Source organism: Mandrillus leucophaeus, unplaced genomic scaffold (genome assembly GCF_000951045.1).
Source record: "Mandrillus leucophaeus isolate KB7577 unplaced genomic scaffold, Mleu.le_1.0 Scaffold297, whole genome shotgun sequence".
NCBI lineage: Eukaryota > Metazoa > Chordata > Mammalia > Primates > Cercopithecidae > Mandrillus > Mandrillus leucophaeus.
Genome location: NW_012103109.1, coordinates 2,506,338 through 2,526,776, shown reverse-complemented (window position 1 = coordinate 2,526,776; position 20,439 = coordinate 2,506,338). Strand labels below are relative to the sequence as shown.

Here is a 20,439-nt window from a genome sequence, read left to right as displayed (position 1 = left end):
AGGGAGGGAAGGAGGCAAGTTGGAAAATATATAGAATATGGTTCCCTTTATAAGTTTCCTAAATATGCAAAGCTAAATAATGTACTGTCTAGAAATACAGTCATACAAATGTGGCTAATTCTTTTTCTTTTTTTAATAATTTTTTTTTTCTTTTCACAGAGAAGGGATCTCACTATGTTACCCACACTGGTCTTGAACTCCTGAGCTTAAGTGGTCCTCCCACCTTGGCCTCCCAAAGTGCTGGGATTACAGGTGTGACCCACTGTGCCTGGCCTAAATGTGGTTAATTCTTAAAGGAGAACAAAGGAATGATGAATTTAGAAAAATGGTGTGGTAGATTGAAAAGCAATTGGTTGTATTTGGCAGTGACTCTCATCAAAAGATGGAGTCTGTTTTTCTACTGCTCGAATGTGGGCATGGACGTGGGATGTGCTTTGCCCCATGGGTCATTAGCAAATGTAACATGAGCAAAAGCTTGAAAAGCATTTGTGTGCTAGGGTTGCCCTCTCCTACTGCTGGGAGCCCTTAGACTACCATGTGAGGAGGCCTATACTAGTCTGCAGGAGAGACCATGAGGAAAACTGAGGTGCCCCGGCCAATAACCTGCCAACTGCCAGGTGTGTGAGTGAAGCCATCTTAGAAGAGCTGCAAGCTGCCTGAAGGCACATTTGAGAGCCCAGGTGAGACCAGTAGAAGAAATGGACTGAGTCCAGCCCAAATTGCTGACCTACAGACTCAAGGACTAAACAATGACTATTTTCTTAAACCATTAAGTTTTGGGGTGGTTTGTTATTTAGCATTAGGTAATTAATAAGGTGTTTGGGGTGGAGCAAGAAGGACTGATGAGGGAGAGCCATACAGGGAGCCCAAATGGAACTGGAGATTATCGATTTCCAACGGCTACAGGGGAGTTGATCTCACTACTCTTTATTACACACACACACGTACACACATGCGCGCACACACACACACATATTATACAGTTTCATTTGCATGCATTAAATATTTTTAAATGTTTAAAAGAGAGAGAGAGATCCCTGGGGAAACTGATGGAAGGTTACTGTGGGAGAAATGAGCCTCTTCTTGGTGTATGGGATAGGAAGGATGTTGTCTTAATCCATTTTCTGTTGCTTGTAACAGAATACCTAAAACTGGATAATGTATAAAGAAAAGGAATTTATTTCTTACAGTTCTGGAGGCTGAGAAGTCCAAGGTCAAGGATCCACAGCTGGTGAGAGCCTTCTTACTGGTGGGGACTCTCTAAAGAGTCCCGAGATGGCACAGGGTGTGACATGGCGAGGGAGTTGAGTGTGCTCATGTTCTAGCTCAGGTATCTCTTCCTTTTCTTATAAAGCCACCATTTCTACTCCCATGATACCCATTAATCCATTCACCTATGAATCCACTGATGCATGAGTGGGTTAACCCGTTCATATGGGAAGAGCCTTCATGATCCAATCAGCTCCTAAAGGCCCCGCCTCACGGTACTGCCACAATGGGGATTAAGTTTTCACATGAGTTTTGGAGGGGATAGTCAAACCATAGCAGATGTGCCATCATACAATTTTGTTAGAAAAAATTGTAATATATATATATGACATTGGCGATCTTCAGAAACTCACCAGGAGAGTGATGACTATACAAAAGGTAGACTGTAGTCAGAGAGGCTGTCAGATTTTACTATTAAATAGCAATTAAAATAATCTGTCTGGCTGATTATTTACCCCATGCGGCCCTCAAGCTACTGACCTCTCGACAAGCACACTGATGGTGGGTCCTTGGGTCCCACTAGCCTCCAACAGATGGAGGGAGGCATCTGTGCACAGCACCACACATTTCATTTGGGATTTCACTGGACCTTCAGGATACATATTCTGTCCTTTGTGGACCAAGAAATATTTTAGGAAGTGAATGCTTTGGCAGAAACATCCCTGAGGAAGAGCAGCGATCCCAAGAGGGAATCCTGGAGAAAGTAATCACACAAGCCGGTCAGAAAAGGGGATAGGGGAGGGGGCTATGGGCACAGGGGCTGTGACCAGCAAGTGTGTGAGGGACTTGTAGGATGTGAAGGCAAAATCAAGCAATGAGCACCCTGTGAGAGCAAACCAGTAAACCCAGTGCCCAATGGGAGAGAAAAGCCCCCTGCAGGGGAATGCTGCTGTGTCTGGAGAGGAACTGGGGAGGGGGAGAAGCAAGAACATGGAGGAGGGCAGGGTCAACCCTGGAGTGGAAGGAAGCTACAACCCAGCCAGGGACTGAGGCACAGCTGACCATGGGATGCAAAGGCATATGGGCAGGGGGAGGCATAGCTGTTTCAGAAGGCTGTGTGTGTGTGTGTGTGTGTGTGTGTGTGTGTGTGTGTGTAGCCAAACAAGAACTTAATATCCAGAAAAAAATGAAAACAAGCTATTTTGGTCAAGGGCTTATGAAATCATCATCATTCTTCTTTCCTTGTAATATCTTTTGCTTCTATAATAATGCTGTTGGTTCAATAATAAAATAAAGAAGGGTCTTTAGTGGTGTTTATCTTGGCAGTGTGTGGGGAAAATATCCTCCAAAGTTGAAATAACCACTGCATTCTTCAGAAAGTGATAGCCAAGTGAGGAAGGCAATTTGCTAGCTTGACAGATGCCTCCCTGAGAACAGTCAGCAACCCGGTCTGATCACAAGCTGCTCAATAAACAGGGTACTATCTCTGATGCTCTGCACCTGCCAGGAGGGCTGCCCAGTGAAGGTGGCCCACCTCCACTCTCTAGGAAAATATATCTCCAACTGCAAAATGGCAAACCACTGAGTTATTAATGGCCTTTTACAAAGTCTGGTTAGAGGGAGCTGCTTCCCTAGAGGCTGAAGAATTTAGGGAGCAGTATCATTGATTTCTGTATCTGCAAAGCTGGACCCAGGACCCTAGAACTCCACCACAGTGCCACCCATCCAGAATAGCTTCTGGTCTCGCTTTGATTGCTTTATAGGTCTCTTAACTCCAATACAATAGAGTTCCTGCTGACTGGGAATGGGGGGGAATAGCAGGGAAGAAGACTCACTTATTTAGAGCTTGGGGGCTGGGGGAAGGAGGAGGGCTGAGGTCACCATGATCACCTGTACTGTGCCAGACATAATTCTTCACTGGAGTGTAAGAATGAAGGCAATGGTCATATTTCAGAGCCTAGTACAGTGCCAGGCTCAGAGAAGTCACTCAATAAACACATTGGCAGTGGGAAGCATTAGCACATATTATGTCCAATAAATGTTTGTTGAATAAATGAATGAGAGGAGAGCAGGACCAGTTCTCCAAGGTGACTTTAAGAACACAGAGGTAACAGAAGGCCCCAGGGCCTATGGGAATTCTAGAGCTCCCAGACTCATTGCCCAGAGTATTAGGTAGAAAGGCAGGGAGGGCTCACCTTTGGCCAGGTCCCACAGCGTGAGCACACCATCCTCACAGGCCAGCAGCAGGTAGGAGGAGGAGCAGCTGAGCTGAGAGACTGCAATGGGCGCAGCACAGGGCCACACACCCTCAGGGTCTAGGGGGAAGGACAATACTCAACCAGTTCCCCCCAGACTCTGCACCTACCCATCACTTCTACCTGGACAACCTGTGACTCAGACTGGTCTCCCTGTTCAGGAAATGGGAACCAGGAACACCTGTCTGGACTCACCATCTTCCTTCTCTTTATGAAGTGCTATTCTCCTTGCCTAGGATGATAAGATAATGTCACACTGTTATTCCTCTACAGCTAATGTTTAATGAATATGTCCTAGGTGCTAGATACTGTGTTAGGCACTTTCCACACATAATTTCATTGCATTCTCACAAGGGTTCTATGAAGTAGGTCCTATTAGTATCTTCTTTTTAAAGATGAGGAGACCGAGGCAGAGAAGTGACTTGCTCAAGGCCATACAGTCCGTATAGAAGGAGATTAGAAGCCAGGTTGCCTGGGAAAGGGATGGAAGAAAAGAAACTCCTCCTTTGTGAATTTTTTAATGTTACTTTTGAAGTGTAATATAAAGTATAACAAGAGTAAAGTTCAAGGAATATTCACAAAGCAAACTTGCTCATGTAACTGCTTCCATTAATTTTTTTTTTTTTTTTTTTTTGAGACGGAGTCTCGCTCTGTCACCCAGGCTGGAGTGCAGTGGCCAGATCTCAGCTTATTGCAAGCTCCGCCTCCCGGGTTCCGCCATTCTCCTGCCTCAGCCTCCCGAGTAGCTGGGACCACAGGCGCCGCCACCTCGCCCGGCTGGTTTTTTTTTGTTTTTTTTGTTTTTTTTTTTTTTTTTTAGTAGAGACGGGGTTTCACTGTGTTAGCCAGGATGGTCTCGATCTCCTGACCTCGTGATCCGCCCGTCTCAGCCTCCCAAAGTGCTGGGATTACAGGCTTGAGCCACCGCGCCCGGCTGGATTTTGCTATTTTCAACAAACTCATGCACTAGGCAACAATGGTGTAATTAATTAGTTCTATGTTTTACATGAAAAGTTGGTTGGGGTGTGAAGCAACTGGCCTGAGGCTACATGGTTTGCAGACAGCTGGGCTAGGATTAGCACTGACCTTCTGATTCCAAGCCTACTCTCTCTCTCTCTCTTTATTTTATTTTATTTTTTTTTTGAGACAGTGTCACTCTGTCATCCAGGCTGGAGTGCAGTGGTACCATCTTGGCTCACTGCAACCCCTGCCTCCCGGGTTCATGTGATTCTCCTGCCTCAAACTCCTGAGTAGCTGAGACTACAGGCGCGTGCCACCATACCTGACTAATTTTTGTATTTTTAGTAGAGATGGGATTTCACCATGTTGGCCAGGCTGGTCTTGAACTCCTGACCTCAGGTGATCCACATGCCTCGGCCTCCCAAAGTGCTGGGATTACAGGCATGCGCCACCGCGCCCAGCCAAGCCTACTCTCTTTTTACCTTAGCTGCTTAAGGAGCCCTGTGGACCTGACTGTAGACTTTGTCCCTATTGACCTGTTGTCTTTAAGGAACATGACATTTCAGAGACAGATTCTTGGGGTCACACTATACCCACCAAGCCCCCTACTGCCTGCCTAGATCTGGTCCCTAAAGTGACACTTGATGTATGTCAGTCACATGCTCTCAGCTAAGCTGGAGAAGGACATGTCTGCAAGTCCTGAGCTTAGGTGACTCCCATCTCAGCAGTAGAGTACCAGCTTTATCCTTTAGAGTTCGGTTTAGTGAATACAGGAAGAAATTGTGACTTCTGGTCCAGTGTATACCAAGGACACAGGTCATTCCTGGGGAAAAAAAAAGAGAGAAAATGGGTGTTACATAATAAATATGGGTGGCCTTTGGTTTGCACAGAAGGTGTTTGCGCAAGAGGAAGCTGGTTTGAAGTCTGAAGTAGTTTGTTTTAATGGGCAGCACCCAAGAGAAGAGTGAGCTTCCCAAGAGAGAGGGACTGGGCAGCCCCATGAGGGCTGTTCCTGGGGCCCGCTCGCCTTCTTGGATAGGGAGGACAGTCTCAACTCCCCCTTGGCTGCTTTCACATCTAGAAAATTCACACCCTCCGTGTTTTAAGTAACATCTTCTACAAGACAAATTCATACCCAGAAGTAGCCTGGTGGATGTGGGCTCATGCCTTCTCCTATGGCAACCACTCCCTGAAGGCAGTGCTAGCCTTTGTGATCAGGGAACCTGTGCTCAAGGGCCACAGATGCAAACAGAAACTGGCAGGCTACAGCTGGCAACTGAACTCCCCTCTTCATTCCCTCCTACCATGCGAGGTTTGTTGGGGAACATCTCTGGGAGGGCTTGCTGAGGGGTTTCCCCAAGGTGACCCCTTGCTAGGACAACCACCCACTTCATGTTCATTTACCTGTGGGGCCCTTGACTTCCGTTGGCATTGCAAAGAGGCAGCTAGGAAGAAGGAAATAGAAGGTGGCTGTACTGGGAAAGAAAGAGACATGAGTCAGAGCCATGTAGACTCCCTGGCAAGGAGAGATGCTGGCAGAGTCTTGGTCCTAAAACCAGAATACATAGTTAGAATGGACCTTCTCAGGTGTACGAAGGCCATGAAGCAAATCACATTCTAGGTGCTGGTCCTGGTGGGAGGTGCTGACCTTGGATGCTGGTGAAGGCAGGTTGGGTGGGGCTGGGAATCACTCCTAGGCCAGTGTGGTGTGCAAAGCTCTTGCCAGAGAGAGCTGTCTTTTGGAGAGCCACTTCTGTTTTGGGGAAGATCTCCTTAAAGAGCAGACTTAGGTGATCTACACAGATGTTCTCTTATCCTAGGGGCAATGCAGCCAGTGTTGTACTGATAAACTGGGTCTCTTAAATAAAAGAGGCCCCAATTTGTAGGATTTGCAGATTTTCATGGTGTAAATGCTCCCACAATGGACAACTAACGGTAGTTTAACAACTGGCTTGCAAAACCCTAATTATCTCACTATGCCATAGGAGCCAGCCCCAGCACACCACTGAATCTTGTCATGGTTTCAGACAGTAACAGGGAGCTGTTGTCAGGGCAGCCTTAGGACTTTGCGTACTGAAGTAAGAAAATTTAAGGTCCACTTGACAGCACGAGAGATTTCCCTTCCCGTGTGAGAACAAGAACATTCCTGAGATCCACAGTAGCTATGAGGAAACTTAATTCCTAAAACCAGCTCCCTCATCGATACTTCAAAGACTGGGGCTCTCCAACACAATTTGGAGCTAATGAGACCTAACTGCTCACCAAGATGGGAAAGTCATATATTATAATAATTATACACCTATGCTACATTACATTTAGAAAGACAGGAAGGAAATGGAGAAGAATTTTAGTAGTGGTGACTTTATTTGTCTTTAGGATCTTCTGTGTTATTTATTATTTATTTATATTTTTATTATTATTTTTTGAGACGGAGTCTCTCTGTCCAGGCTGGAGAGCAGCGGCGTGACCTCGGCTCACTGCAGCCTCCATCTCCTGGGTTCCAGTGATTCTCTGCCTCAGCCTCCTGAGTAGCTGGAATTACAGGTGCCCGCCACCATGCCCTGCTAGTTTTTATATTTTTAGTAGAGACGGTTTCACCATGTTGACCAGGCTGGTCTCAAACACCTGGCCTCAGGTAATACGTCTGCCTGAGACTCTCAAAGTTCTGGGATTACAGGCCTGAGCCACTGTGCCTGGCCTCTGTGTTTTTTAGATAACCAGAAAAAAAATTTTTTAAAAGAGATGTCATATATAAAATTGAAATAAATTATATTTCTCATTTACATAGATATCTATTTCTTCTTTTAACTCCATATTATCAACCTTTGTTCTAACTGTATAGTAACAATCTCTACACAACATTTCAAAATATCTGCTGATGTTCTCTGAAAATTCTCCCAAACCAGAAAGAGCTTATTTATTTCAGAGATAAGGTCTTGACATGTGGCCCAGGCTGGTCTCAGATTCGGGGGCTCAAATGATCCTCCTGCCTCAGCCTCTCAAAGTGTTGGGATTACTGGTGTGAACCACTGTGCCCGGCCCCAGAAAGAGCTTTTAGATCTCAGATTAATTCAGGTCCTTGGGTTGATTCCTGTATGTGCCAAGACAGCAGAAGCCTGGGGAGGTTCCCTGGCTTTCCTGGGATTAGGGGGCTCACCTGAGTGGCTCCTCCTCCCACTCCCCATCTAGGTACTTCTTGTAGGAAGCTTGGAAGATCTCAGCTTGCTGCTCCCACTGACTATCCTTGATGAAATGATTCTGCCCGGAGCCCAGTCCGTAGCAGTCCTTGATCTTTGCAAAGACTTCCAGGGGGCTTTTGAATGTGGTGCCTAGGTTGAAAATATACAGAATTAGTCAAGCCATCTGACTTCCCCTTTCCTGATTTTCCCCTACTTCCTCCACATTCCCCAGTTTTCTGCAGAATCCCTCATCCTCAGAAATCCACTCTTGCTCTGCAATTGGTCTGTATTCAGTCTTCTCCCAGTCTCTCCTGTACCCCACTAGCTCACAGAGCCCAGGCAGAGGGCAGCTGCTGTCCTCCTTCTTCTGTATCTTCATCCCAACATCATTCTCTCTGCTTCTGGATTACAGAATATTTGCAAAGGCCGGGGTGTGGGGGGCGGTGGGGCAGGGAAATGTTCACAATGCCACTAGAGACTTTAAATCACTGTCCCTGTCTCCCCAGCTGAGGAAGGCCCCAAATCTGCCAGTTACCATCACTTCTCAGCCACTGCTGAAGACTCACATAATTAGGCAGTCTCAGTCTCTTCTTATGCCAACACTTACCCAATTCCTTCCTTCAAAAAAAAACTTTCTTATCAGTCACTTTTGTTACTATTTCTCTTCCCAATAACCTTTCATTTCCTTCTTTTTCATGGGTTCCTAAATCCACAGTAAAACTGGCTGACTTGTTTTCTGGATTTGCACCCTGAGTTTCAGAATTCTGTTCACTTTGGAAGGTGTCTGGGTCCCTCAAGTTGCCCAGGAGATTCCACAGTGCCCTTGACTGCTTCCTCAGAGACAATTGCATAACTTTCTAGAGGGCGACACCTGTTTTATAAACACATAGTATCATATGATACACTAGTTCTCAAAGGATGATGCCAGGTCAGCAGTGACAGAGTCACCTGGGAACTTGCTAAAAATACAGATTCTCAGGGCCCACCCCAGACCTACTGGAATAGAAGAAACTCTGTGGTGGGGCCCAGCAATCTGGGTTGTTTTTTGAGATGGCGGTTGTGCTATATTGCCCAGGCTAGGCTTGAATTCCTTGGTTCAAGCAATCCTCCCACCTCAGCTTCTTGAGTAGCTGGCACTATAGGCAAACAATCTGGGTTTTAATGAGTTCTCCAAATGAGTATGATGCAGCTAAAGTTTGAGAATTGCTATTATAAATTATACCCCTTATATTTTCACTTACTAAAATATTTTGGAGATTATTTCATATTCATACTATAGATCCTCTTCATTGTTGCTTAGTTATTAAACCTTTTTCTTATTGTGAAGTGTAACATACATGCAGAAAAGAGCATAAAATATGTACCTTAATATATTTTAATGAGTTATTATAAAGCAAACCTCTGGTATCATCTACTCAGGTCAAGAAATAGAACATTGGCTGGGTGCGGTGGCTCATGCCTGTAATCCCAGCACTTTGGAAGGCCAAGGCAGGAGAATCGCTTGAGCCCTGGAATTTGAGACCAGCCGGGCAACATGGCAAAATCCTATCTCTACAAAAAATACAAAAATTAGCCAGGCCTGATGGCATGTGCCTGTAGTCTCAGCTACTTGGGAGGCTGAGGTGGGAGGATTGCTTGGGAAGCAGAGGTCACAGTGAGTTGAGACTGTACCACTGCACTCCAGCCTGGGTGACAGAGGGAGACCCTGTCTCAAAAAAAAAAAGAAAAAAGAAAAAAGAAAAAAAATATTGCCATCTCACTAGAAGCTTCCCAGGGGCCCCTTTCTAATCACAATTCTCTGGGAAGAGTGGCAACCACTCTCTTGACTTTTATGGTAGCCACTTCATTGCATTTATTTATGCTTTTATCACCTAAACATGCATCCTCAACACCATAGTTTCATTTTGCCTGATTCTAAACTGTACATAAGGGGAACCACGCAGTGTTAACTCTATAGCTGCCCTCTTTTGCTCAACATTGTTCACGAGATTTATCCATTTTGCTGTGTGTAGCTGCAGTTTGTTCATTTTTTGTTGCTGTATAGTATTCCATTGAATAAATATAGTACAATTTATCTGTTCTACTACTGATGAACATTTAGTTGTTTTGTGTTTGGGGCTATTCAAAATCATGTCACTATTACCATTCATGCACATGTTTCCTGGAACACACTTGCTTGCAAATCTATGGGTACATTCCTAGAAGTAGAGTGACAAACTCAAGCTGGCTTGCTTAGGAGTTTCCTAGTTTTAGCACTGAAAAATCTCACATCCCAGGAAACCCCTCAGTCAGGCAAACAGGTATGGTTTGTCACCCTATCACCTAGCAGTGTAAATACTGTGTCATAGGATACAAATTATTGTCAACTTTACTAGATAATACCAAACCATTTTCCAAAGTGGTTGTACCAGTTTTCATTGCTAAATGCAATGTATGGGAGTACTGATTGTTCCACATCCTCACTATCACTTGGTGTGGTCAGTCTTTTTAATTTTACCCATCCTAGTGAATGTGTTGTGCTACTTCACTGTGATTTTAGTTTGCACTTCCCTGTAGACTAATGATGGTGAGCACCTTTTCACGTTTATTGGCTATTTAAATAATCTTTTTTTGTGAATAGCCTGTGCAATACTCTTGCCTGTTTTGTACTGGATTATCTCTCTTTTTCTTAAGAATCTGGGCTGGGCGCAGTGGCTCAAGCCTGTAATCCCAGCACTTTGGGAGGCCAAGACGGGCAGATCACGAGGTCAGGAGATCGAGACCATCCTGGCTAACCCGGTGAAACCCCGTCTCTACTAAAAAATACAAAAAACTAGCTGGGCGAAGTGGCGGGAGCCTGTAGTCCCAGCTACTCGGGAGGCTGAGGCAAAAGAATGGCGTAAACCCAGGAGGCGGAGCTTGCAATGAGCTAAGATCCGGCCACTGCACTCCAGCCTGGGCGACAGAGCAAGACTCCGTCAAAAAAAAAAAAAAAAAAGAATCTGTAGTAATTTTTCATACATTCTGGACACAAACCATTAGTGGGTTTTATGTGTTTTGCAAATAACTTCTACCTATCTATGTGGCTTGATGATCTTTCATCCTCTTAATGATGTCTTTGAATGATTTGAAATTCCTAATTTTAATGTAGCCAAATTTATTCAATGTTTTTGAATTGTAAGTACTTTTTGTGTCTTATTTGAAAAGTCTTTCTCTACCCAGAGGTGATAAAGGTATTGTTTATATTATTTTCTTTTTCTTTTTTTTGAGACAGCATCTCGCTCACTGTGTCACCCAGGCAGGAGTGCAATGGCACAATTTCAGCTCACTGCAACCTCTGCCTCCCAGGTTCAAGCAATTCTCCTGCTTTAGCCTCCCAAGTAGCTGGGACTACAGGCACACGCCACCATGCCTAGCTAATTTTTGTATTTTGGTTTTTGTGGAGATGGGGTTTCTACATGTTGCCCAGGATAGTCTCAAACTCCTGAGCTCACAAGCAATCTGCCTGCCTCGGCCTCCCAAAGTGCTGGGACTACAGGTGCACACCATCATGCCCAGCTAATTTTTTTTTTTTTTTTTTGTATTTCTACTACAGACGGGGTTTTGCCATGTTGGCCACGCTTGTCTTGAACTCCTAGCTTCAAGTGATCCACTTGCCTTGACCTCCCAAAGTGCTGGGATTATAGACATAAGCCACTGCACCGGGCCTAAAGGCTGTATTATTTTCTAAAAGCTTTACTGTTTTGCCTTTCATATATTTACTTCTACAGTTCTTCTGGAATTTAGTTTTGTGTATGGCATGAGGCAGGGGTTAAGTTTTATTTTTGTCTCCATATAAACCACCATCACCACTTATTGAAATGACCACCCTTTCTCCAGTGCTCCGTAGTGCTGCCTCTGTAATGCATCAAGTGTCCATTTATGCCTGGGTCTATTTTCGTCTCTATATCCTGTTTCATTCACCTATTTTTCCTCTATTTTTCTTTCTGCTATTTCTATCTATCTATATTTCTATATTTCATCTATATTTCTATTATTCACTTATCTATTTTTTATCTTAATAACTGCAGTTTTATAATAAATATTGATAGAGCAAGTTTGACCACTACATTCTTTTACAAGAGAAAATTGTCTATTCTTCACCTTTCTCATTTCCCTTTTTGGGGGGTTGTTCTTGATTTTGAACGAGGGTCTTGTTCTGTCACCCAGGCTGGAGTGTAGTGGTGTGATCATAGCTCACTGCAGCCTCAACCTCCTAGGCTCAAGTGATCCTCCTGCTTTGGCCTCTCAAAGTGCTAGGGTTACAGGCCTAAGCCACCACACTTGGCCTCTCTTTTGTTTTTTTAATGGTTGCAAAGTATTCTTTTGTATGAGTGTACCAGATATTTATTTATTTATTTATTTATTTATTTATTTATTTATTTATTTATTTTTTATTTATTTATGACAGGGTTTCACTCTCATCTCCCAGACTGGAGTGCAATGGCACAATCTCACCTCACTGCAACCTCTGCTTCCTGGGCTCAAGTGATTCTCCTGCCTTAGCCTCCCAAGTAGTTGGGACTACAGGTGCAAGCCACTCTGCCTAATTTTTGTATTTTTTGTGGAAGTGGGGTTTTGCCATGTTCCCCAAGCTGGTCTTGAACTCCTGAGCTCAAGCAGTCCGCCCACCTTGGCCTCTTAAAGTGCTAGGATTATAGGCATGAGCCACCGCGCACTGCCCAGATTTTATTTAACCAATTATTCACCTCTGTGCATAATGCTACAGTGAACATTCTTCTTCTTTTTTTTTTAATCCTAACTACTAGTCCACCAGGAGTGAACATTCTTATAGATATGTCTTTGTGATCTTGTGTGAATGCTGAGAGGCTATCCTCTGTATTCGCTGCCTACAATAGCTAGCCTCTCTGCTCCTCTTGACCAAGTCCCATCCTTTGAAACTTTGCCCAAATGTACCTTTCTTTGATAAAACCTTTGCTTACTCCCTAGCAAGTCAGTCGCTTTTTACCCTGAGTTTTCACAGTCCCTGATGGTCCCCACTGCTGTACTTATCACATCCTACTATGGTGGTTTCTTGTCATCCTCCCTTAGCAGACTATCAGCTTCTAGAGTGCAGGAGAGGAGAGGTTTTTTACTCATCTTTGTGCTTGGTACATTATGGGCATTCAGCAAATAATAATGAATAAATGAACACAGGAATGTAGGAATGAATGTATTACAACTAGCAGTCAAATGAATTACCACAGAAATGTAGGAATAAATGAACTCATCCTGGCAATTCAGAAAAGACACCTTTCTTTCCTGACCTTCCAATTCTGTTAGTTAACTGTATGTAATACAAATGCATTACTTACATTTTTTGTTTTTATGTCTCAGAGCTTATGAGTTTAAAAAAAATTTCCTCTTCATAACTATGTTTGTAATTTTGATATTGTTGCTAATAAATTGAAAAGATAAGACATGTGGAGAAAGGCGGAAAGAATAGATAAATCAACGGCAAAAGGAGAGAGATTTGAATCACACTTACCTGTAACCGGCTTAGGTGGTTTGATCTTCATTACGTAAACTGGAAGACTCAATTTAATGTCTCCTTTGAAACAAGCATTTGTATCCTAAAATAAGGAAAAGGCATAGTTAATAAGCCAAGAGAATAGAGGAAATAGAATAATTAAAAACGCTAATTTTAAAAGAAAGTGGAAAAGGAGGGGAAAAAGAAGAAAAAGAGATAGGACAAATAGAAAGTAAATAGCAATATTGTAAAAGTAAATAGCAAGACTGTAGATTTAAACCCAAACATGTAAATAATCACATTAAATGTATATGGTCTAAATAACCCCAATTAAAAGGCAAAGATTGTCAGACTCTATAAAAAGGCTAGACCCTTGGTGACACATACTTGTAGTCCCAGCTACTCTGGAGGCTGAAGTGGGAAAAACGCTTGAGGCCAGGAGTTTGAGGTGGCAACATGCTATGATTGTGCCTGTGAATAGCCACTGCATTCCAGCCTGAGCAACATAGCGAGATTCCATCTTTGAAACAATTTTTTAGAAAGGGCAAGACCCAACTATATGAGGTCAAAAAGAAACTTTTTTTTTTTTTTAAGACAGGATCTTGCTCTGTCACCCAGGCTGGGGTAGAGTGGAACAATCACAGCTCACTGCAGCATCGACCTTCTGAGCTTAAGCAATCCTCCCACCTCAGCCTTCTGAATAGCTGGGATCACAGGTGTGCACTACCACAACCGGCTAATTTAGTTTTGCAGAGACAAGGTCTCGCCATGCTGCTCGGGATGATCTTGAACTCCTGGGCTCACGTGATCCTCCTGCTTCTGCCTCCCAAAGTAATGGGATTACAGGTGTGAGCCACCACACATGGCCAAGAAATTCATTTTATGAAACACTATCTGAAACCATAGGGAAAAAGAAGAAACTGATTATATTAAATATAATGACACAAATATGTATAAGAACAAAAGTACAGAAAAAGATATATCTTGCTAAAATGAATCAAAAGAAAGCTCGGGTGGCCATATTAGTATGTGACATAGAAGAATTCTGAACAAAGAATATCAGGAATCAAAGGGTCAGTAAATAATGACAAAACAATCAATTCATCCGAAGACAAAACATTCCAAATTGTTTAAACATCTAATTACAAAGCTTCAAAATATATGAAGCAAAAATTTGTAAAAGTGAAGGAAGAAAAAGATAAATCTACAATCTTAGAAACTCCTTTTTCAATAAGTACAGAATAAGTAAACAGAAAAGCAGTAAGAATATAGTGAGGATATAAAAGGAAAAACAGGAAAGAGATAGAAGACTTGAATAGCCTAACCAATAACAGCTTTATTGGTCTTGAAACATCCTTTTCAAATGCATATAAACATTTACCAAGATAATCGACATTGTGGGAATAAAATAAATTTAAATAAATTTAAAATAATTCAAATATATAAAGTATGTTTTCCCATCACAATTGATTTTCTTATCACAATGGATTTTATGAGAAGCCCATAAAAAAAAGCTATCTGTAACATTTCCAATATTTGGACACTAAATAACATACTTCTAAAAATCTACTAGTCAGCCGGAGCAGTGGCCCACGCCTATAATCTCAGCACTTTGGGAGGCCAAGGTGGGCAGATCACAAGGTCAGGAGTTCAAGACCAGCCTGGCCAAGATGGTGAGACCCTTCTCTACTAAAAATACAAAAATTAGCCATGCGTGGTGGCAGGCACCTGTAATCCCAGCTACTCAGGAAGCTGAGGCAGAGAATTGCTTGAACCTGGGAGACGGAGGTTGCAGTGAGCCAAGATTGCGCCAGTGCACTCCAGCCTGGGCAATAGAGCGATATTCCATGTCAGAAAAAAAAAAGAAAAGAGAAAAAAGGAAGAAATTAGAAGAGGAAACTAAACCCAAAGTGAGCAGAACAAAGGAAATAATAAAAACAAACTGGAAATCAGTGAGATAGAAAACAGAAAAACAATAGGGAAAAATATAGGAAACTAAAATCTTGTTCTTCTGAGAAGATGAATAAAATGGACAGACCTTTAGCCAAACTGATTAAGAAAAAAAGAGGAAAGACACAAATTATCAATATCAGGAATGAGAGGGATGACATCACAATAGATTTTAAAGACAATGAAGGGATAATAATGGAATGTTATGAACCACTTTAAGCCAATAAATTTGACAACTTAGACAAAATGAACAAATTACTCAAAAGACACAAGGTACCAAAGTTTGCTCAAGAAGAAATAGGTAACCTGAATAGTATTAAAGAAGTTGAATCTGTAGTTCCACAAAGAAAGCTCCAAGACTAGATGGACACATTAGTAGTAAAGTCTCCTTAATATTTTAAGAAGAAATAATGCCCAGACTGGGCAATATATTTTTCTATAAAAAATTTTAAAAATTAGACAAGCATGGTGGCACACAACTGTAGTCTTAGCTATTTGGGAAGCTGAGGCGGGAGGATTGCTTGAGCCCAGGAGGTTGAGGCTGCAGTCAGCCATGATCATGCCATTGCATTCCAGCCTGAGTGACAGAGTGAGCCCGTTTCAAAATGAAAAAAGAAGAAAAGAAAAAAATGTGCAAACAAATTGATAAGTAAAAAAATGCAAGTTTATAAGAAAATATACACAGTATGATGCCACGTATGTAGAAAAAAAATTCCAATTCCATGAAGCAAAACTATAGTTTTCAAAATAAATATAAGAATGTAAATATACACTAAAGATCTAGAAAACACACATCAACTGGGGCCAGGCGCAGTGGTCCACGCCTGTAATCCCAGCACTTTGGGAGGCTGAGGCGGGTGGATCACCTGAGGTCAGACGTTTGCGACCAGCCTGACCAACATAGTGAAACCCTGTCTCTACTAAAAATACAAAAAACAAAACAAACAAACACACACACACACATCAAGCTAATAATGGTGATTACCTCTGGAGAGGGCTGTTTATCTGAATTCCTGGACTTTTCTAAGAGTGATACATTCATATATTATTTGTATAATGTGAAATATAATGTAACTATTTTTTTTTTATTATTTTTTGTGAGACAGGGTCTTGCTCTGTCGCCCAGGCTAGAATGCAGTGGTGCAATCTCGACTCGCTGCAGCCTCCACTCCAGGGCTCAAGCCATCCACCCACCTCAGTCTTTTGAGTAGCTGGGACCACAGCTACGTGCCACCACACCTGGCTAATTTTTTTTTTTTTTTTTTTTTTTAGACAGCTGTCTCCCAGCATGGAGTACAGTGGTGCGATCTCGGCTCACTGCAACCTCTGCCTCCCAGGTTCAAGTGATGTTCCTGCCTCAGCCTCCTGAGTAGCTGGGATTACAGGTGCACACCACCACATCCGGCTAATTTTTGTATTTTTAGTAGAGATGGGGTTTCACCATGTTGGCCAGGCCGGTCTCGAACTCCTGACCTTGTGATCCACCTGCCTTGGCCTCCCAAAGCGCTGGGATTACAGGCATGAGGCACCCCGCCTGGCCATATTTTGTATTTTTTGTAGAGGCAAGGTTTCGCCATGTTGCCCAGGCTGGTCTCAAATTCCTGAACTCAAGAGATGCTCCTGCCTTAGGCTCCCAAAGTGTTGGGATTACAGACATGAGCCACCCCGCCTGGCCTAATGTAACTTTAAAAGGGAAAAAAGAAAGGGCTCTAGCGAGAGACTTCCATTTCAGAAATTCACCACTACTCTACTGACATGCCTGAGTCCTCCAAGAGCCATGCCTTCTGAAGACATGGTGTGTTCCTGGTCTCAGAGGAAGAGCCAGGAAGCTCCAGGAAACCTGCGCTGTTCTCTAAGGTATTCCAAAACAAACACAAAATCCCCAAGTCACTCGGCTTGGTGAATTGGGCTGTTATTTTGGTAGGGGCAAATCCAGGATTCATGGGACGCTTTTTTAAGAAAAAGAAGACAGAACTATAAACACAAAATGCCCATAGCCACTGTAATTCCATCTAATATGGGGGAAATTGTGACAGAGGAAAGCTAGAGTGAAGAGGTAGTGGTATTAAGTGATTACAGTTAAAATATGTTACCTTTGCTAATTTTACAAAAACGTATAACCATATGAACACATTGCTAGGGCCCCTTCCAGAGGCCCAAGTGAGGCGCCCTGAAATTTAAGCTCCCTTAACTTCAGGTAAAGCCACGTCTGGCCAAATGACTTGGGTCAACTATTCTCAGGGTCGGGAGGTCATCTTCAATGAATATGAGGCACAAGATTAAGTCACTGAGAATTGAAAATAGTGCCCAGGTGGGACATTTTATTAGCATATTTGACATTTAAGGTAAATTTCAAGTAAAAATAAAAATCTTGGGCCCAGTATGGTGACTCATGCCTGTAATCCCAGCATTTTGGGAGGCCGAGGCAGGCGGATCACCTGAGGTCGGGAGTTCAAGACCAGCCTGACCAACATGGAGAAACCCCATCTCTACTAAAAATCCAAAATTAGCCGGGCGTGGTGGTGCACACCTGTAATCCTAGCTACTCAGGAGGCTGAGGCAGGAGAATCGCTTGAACCTGGGAGGGAGAGGTGGCAATGAGCCAAGGTTGTGCCATTGCACTCCAGCCTGGGCAACAAGAGCAACAAGAATGAAACTCCGTCTCCAAAAAAAAAAAAAAAAAAAGAAAAAAAAGAATTAATAATTTTTTTAAAATCTCTAAAATGCAACCTTAAGTCTCTCTGGAGATTTTCTTTAAAGTTTCTTACCATTTCTAACTGATCTGCAGAAGTGAGACCAAGGGTGTTCTGAGGAGAAAAATGAGAAATTAATTCACAATAGGTATGATATATGTTTACCATCCCCTTTAATCTTCTGGCATGCTCTCTCTTCCCCTCAATTACTCTTGTGAGTGAATTCATGCAATAGATATAGAGGGTCAGTATTTGTGTGGACCTCTGTTCTGCAGAAATTCAACACACGATCCCTATTTTCCAGGATTTTAAAAAGTAGTTGGGGAAATAGGAAATAGTTAATAATAAGAGGAAATCTGAATGAATAGAGTTGAGGAGATCAGTCAGAACACCATTTCAAGAATCTAAATTGAGGGAAATATTTCTGATTGGCAAAACATAACGGTGATGTTGAGAATTACATTTAAGTAACTCTAAATATAATTCATAGTAAAAGAACTACCACTGTAACTGGCATTCATTGGCTGCTTCTTGGTGTATGAAAAAGAAGTGAATTATGGTGAGAAACCACCCTATTCAAGGTGCTTTTCCTATTTGGATAACAAATTAGTCCAAACAAAAATATATCTTTTGAGTACCAAGTATGATACTATGGAATTTGTTGATAAAAAGCAAAAGGTATGGTCTTAACAATCTAGAAATTTATTATCCATTGAAGACAAGAGGATTTTCCTGTATAACAAGATAACTAAAAACCTAGGTAGTAGGTGAGAGGTGTCAAAAAATGGGTACAAATAATAACATTCTATAATAGCTTAGAGGAGGAAGATCTCTGGGCTAGTAACTTTCCCAGGGACATAGGACTACACTCCATTATGAAGACATTCACTGAGGAGAAAGGCATTTATTCAAAGCCACTTGTGCTCAGCAGTGAATGTAACTCTCAATCTTGGTCTCCTACATTAATAATTTCACTAATTTATTTAGCACCCAATACAATGTGTTTTAAAGGGGTGCTCAGTTAATATCAATATATTCATGTTGGTGGTTTAAAAGTAAAAATAATAAGCATACACTGTATAGATAAGCAAATTAAGTCTTAATATTTACTGAGCAATTACATTTTAAAAACACAGCAAGCACAGGCCGGGTGCGGTGGCTCACGCCTGTAATCCCAGCACTTTGGGAGGCCGAGGCGGGCGGATCACAAGGTCAGGAGATCGAAACCATCCTGGCTAACACAGTGAAATCTCGTCTCTACTAAAAATACAAGAAAATTAGCCAGGCGTGGCGGTGTGTGCCTGTAGTTCCAGCTACTCAGGAGACTGAGGCAGGAGAATTGCTTGAACCCGGGAGGCGGAGGTTGCAGTGAGCATCACTGCACTCTAGCCTGGGCAACAGAGCGAGACTCAAAAAACAAAATCAAAAACAAAAATAGAAACAAAAAACAGCACAAGGCTCAGGCATCATATATAAATAAACTGAAATGGTAGACTTTCTACTTTCTAAGGATAATAGAAAATATATATATATATTTCTGTATATTGAGAACAACCTCTTTATATCATAGTCTGGAAAATTTAATGGAATTTAAGGCATGAAAAGATTATTTCAGCCAGGAGGAAAAAAAGATTACCAGTGAAGCAGGAGTCAGGACAAAAGACCCTCCTTCCAGAGAAATGCCTGGGAGTGGTCTCAGTGGAGAGGCAACTCCTAGACTAGAGAGATACTGAGATTCCCACTACTGAAAACACCTTTACTTTTTAATATCTTATTTTAACCAAAGGAAACTGACTTGGCAGACAGGGGCCAATATTCCTGTTGTCCTCTCTATAATAGCCCAGAGGCCTCATTCATCATAAATTTCCAAGGACTTGGGCTAGATGTGGGTCAGGGGTAGGGAGAAACATATCGGCTGAAAGCAGAGATACTTCCTACCAGTTGCAGCTGTCTGACTTTTTTCTTTGGATTTGAAGTGAGTTGGGGGTTCTCTACTTTCTTGAGCCAAGTCTCCTTGGGCAATTTATACACATCCAGCCAAATATCTCCGGCTCCTGCATTGGGAAACCAGAGAACCATTGAGCAACTGTAAGACAGCCACAAGTTTCCTCTGAGAAATGGCCTGTTTTCTTCTCAGAACTGCTGGGAAAGAGATCAGCCACCTCCGTAGCAGGCAACTTTGACACACTGAAGGAGAAGTAGTTCTGCAATGGTTATTGCAAGTCCTCGTGCCCCACATAACTTTCCCATGGAGAGTTATCCCCTCAACCCACCATCACCTATCTAAGTGAAACAGGGGCTTCTCACAGTAACAGCACTCATGCAACATGATGTTTTAACCAAATTGCCCTGCCGAGCCCCCACGTTTTCTATGTTGCGAATGGTAAATTCCATTGACATTAAAAAAAATATGGGGCTGGGCATGGTGGCTCATGCCCGTAATCTCAGCACTTTGGGGGGCCGAGGTGGGCGGATCACCTGCAGTCAGGAGTTCGAGATCAGCCTGGCCAACATGGTGAAAGCCCATTTCTACTAAAAATACAAAATTAGCCAGGCGTGGTGATGTGTGCACCTGTAATCCCAGCTACTCAGGAGGCTGAGGCAGGAGAATTGCTTGAACCCAGTGGGTAGAGGTTGCAGTGAGCCGAGATCAGGCCACTGCACTCCAGCCTGGGCAACAGAGTGAAACTCTGTCTCAAAAAAAA

The 20,439-nt window shown here is 42.7% G+C and overlaps 1 protein-coding gene across 2 annotated transcripts in view; it reads right to left on the bottom strand.

Annotated features, from left to right (window-relative positions):
* The window catches only part of WDR93 (WD repeat domain 93), a 51,280-nt gene that overhangs the window by 7,896 nt on the left and 22,945 nt on the right, over positions 1–20,439 (bottom strand). Inside the window, exons 6-13 of one of the 2 annotated variants that reach the window (XM_011986331.1) lie at positions 19,673–19,788; positions 17,810–17,848; positions 13,110–13,194; positions 7,582–7,753; positions 5,829–5,899; positions 5,161–5,247; positions 3,405–3,524; positions 1,750–1,963 (exon numbers count right to left, since the gene is read on the bottom strand). In XM_011986331.1, the coding sequence (XP_011841721.1) occupies positions 1,750–1,963; positions 3,405–3,524; positions 5,161–5,247; positions 5,829–5,899; positions 7,582–7,753; positions 13,110–13,194; positions 17,810–17,848; positions 19,673–19,788 (904 nt within the window). The remainder of the gene's footprint in view (positions 1–1,749; positions 1,964–3,404; positions 3,525–5,160; positions 5,248–5,828; positions 5,900–7,581; positions 7,754–13,109; positions 13,195–17,809; positions 17,849–19,672; positions 19,789–20,439) is intronic. The other variant, XM_011986332.1, reaches the window with a different exon arrangement.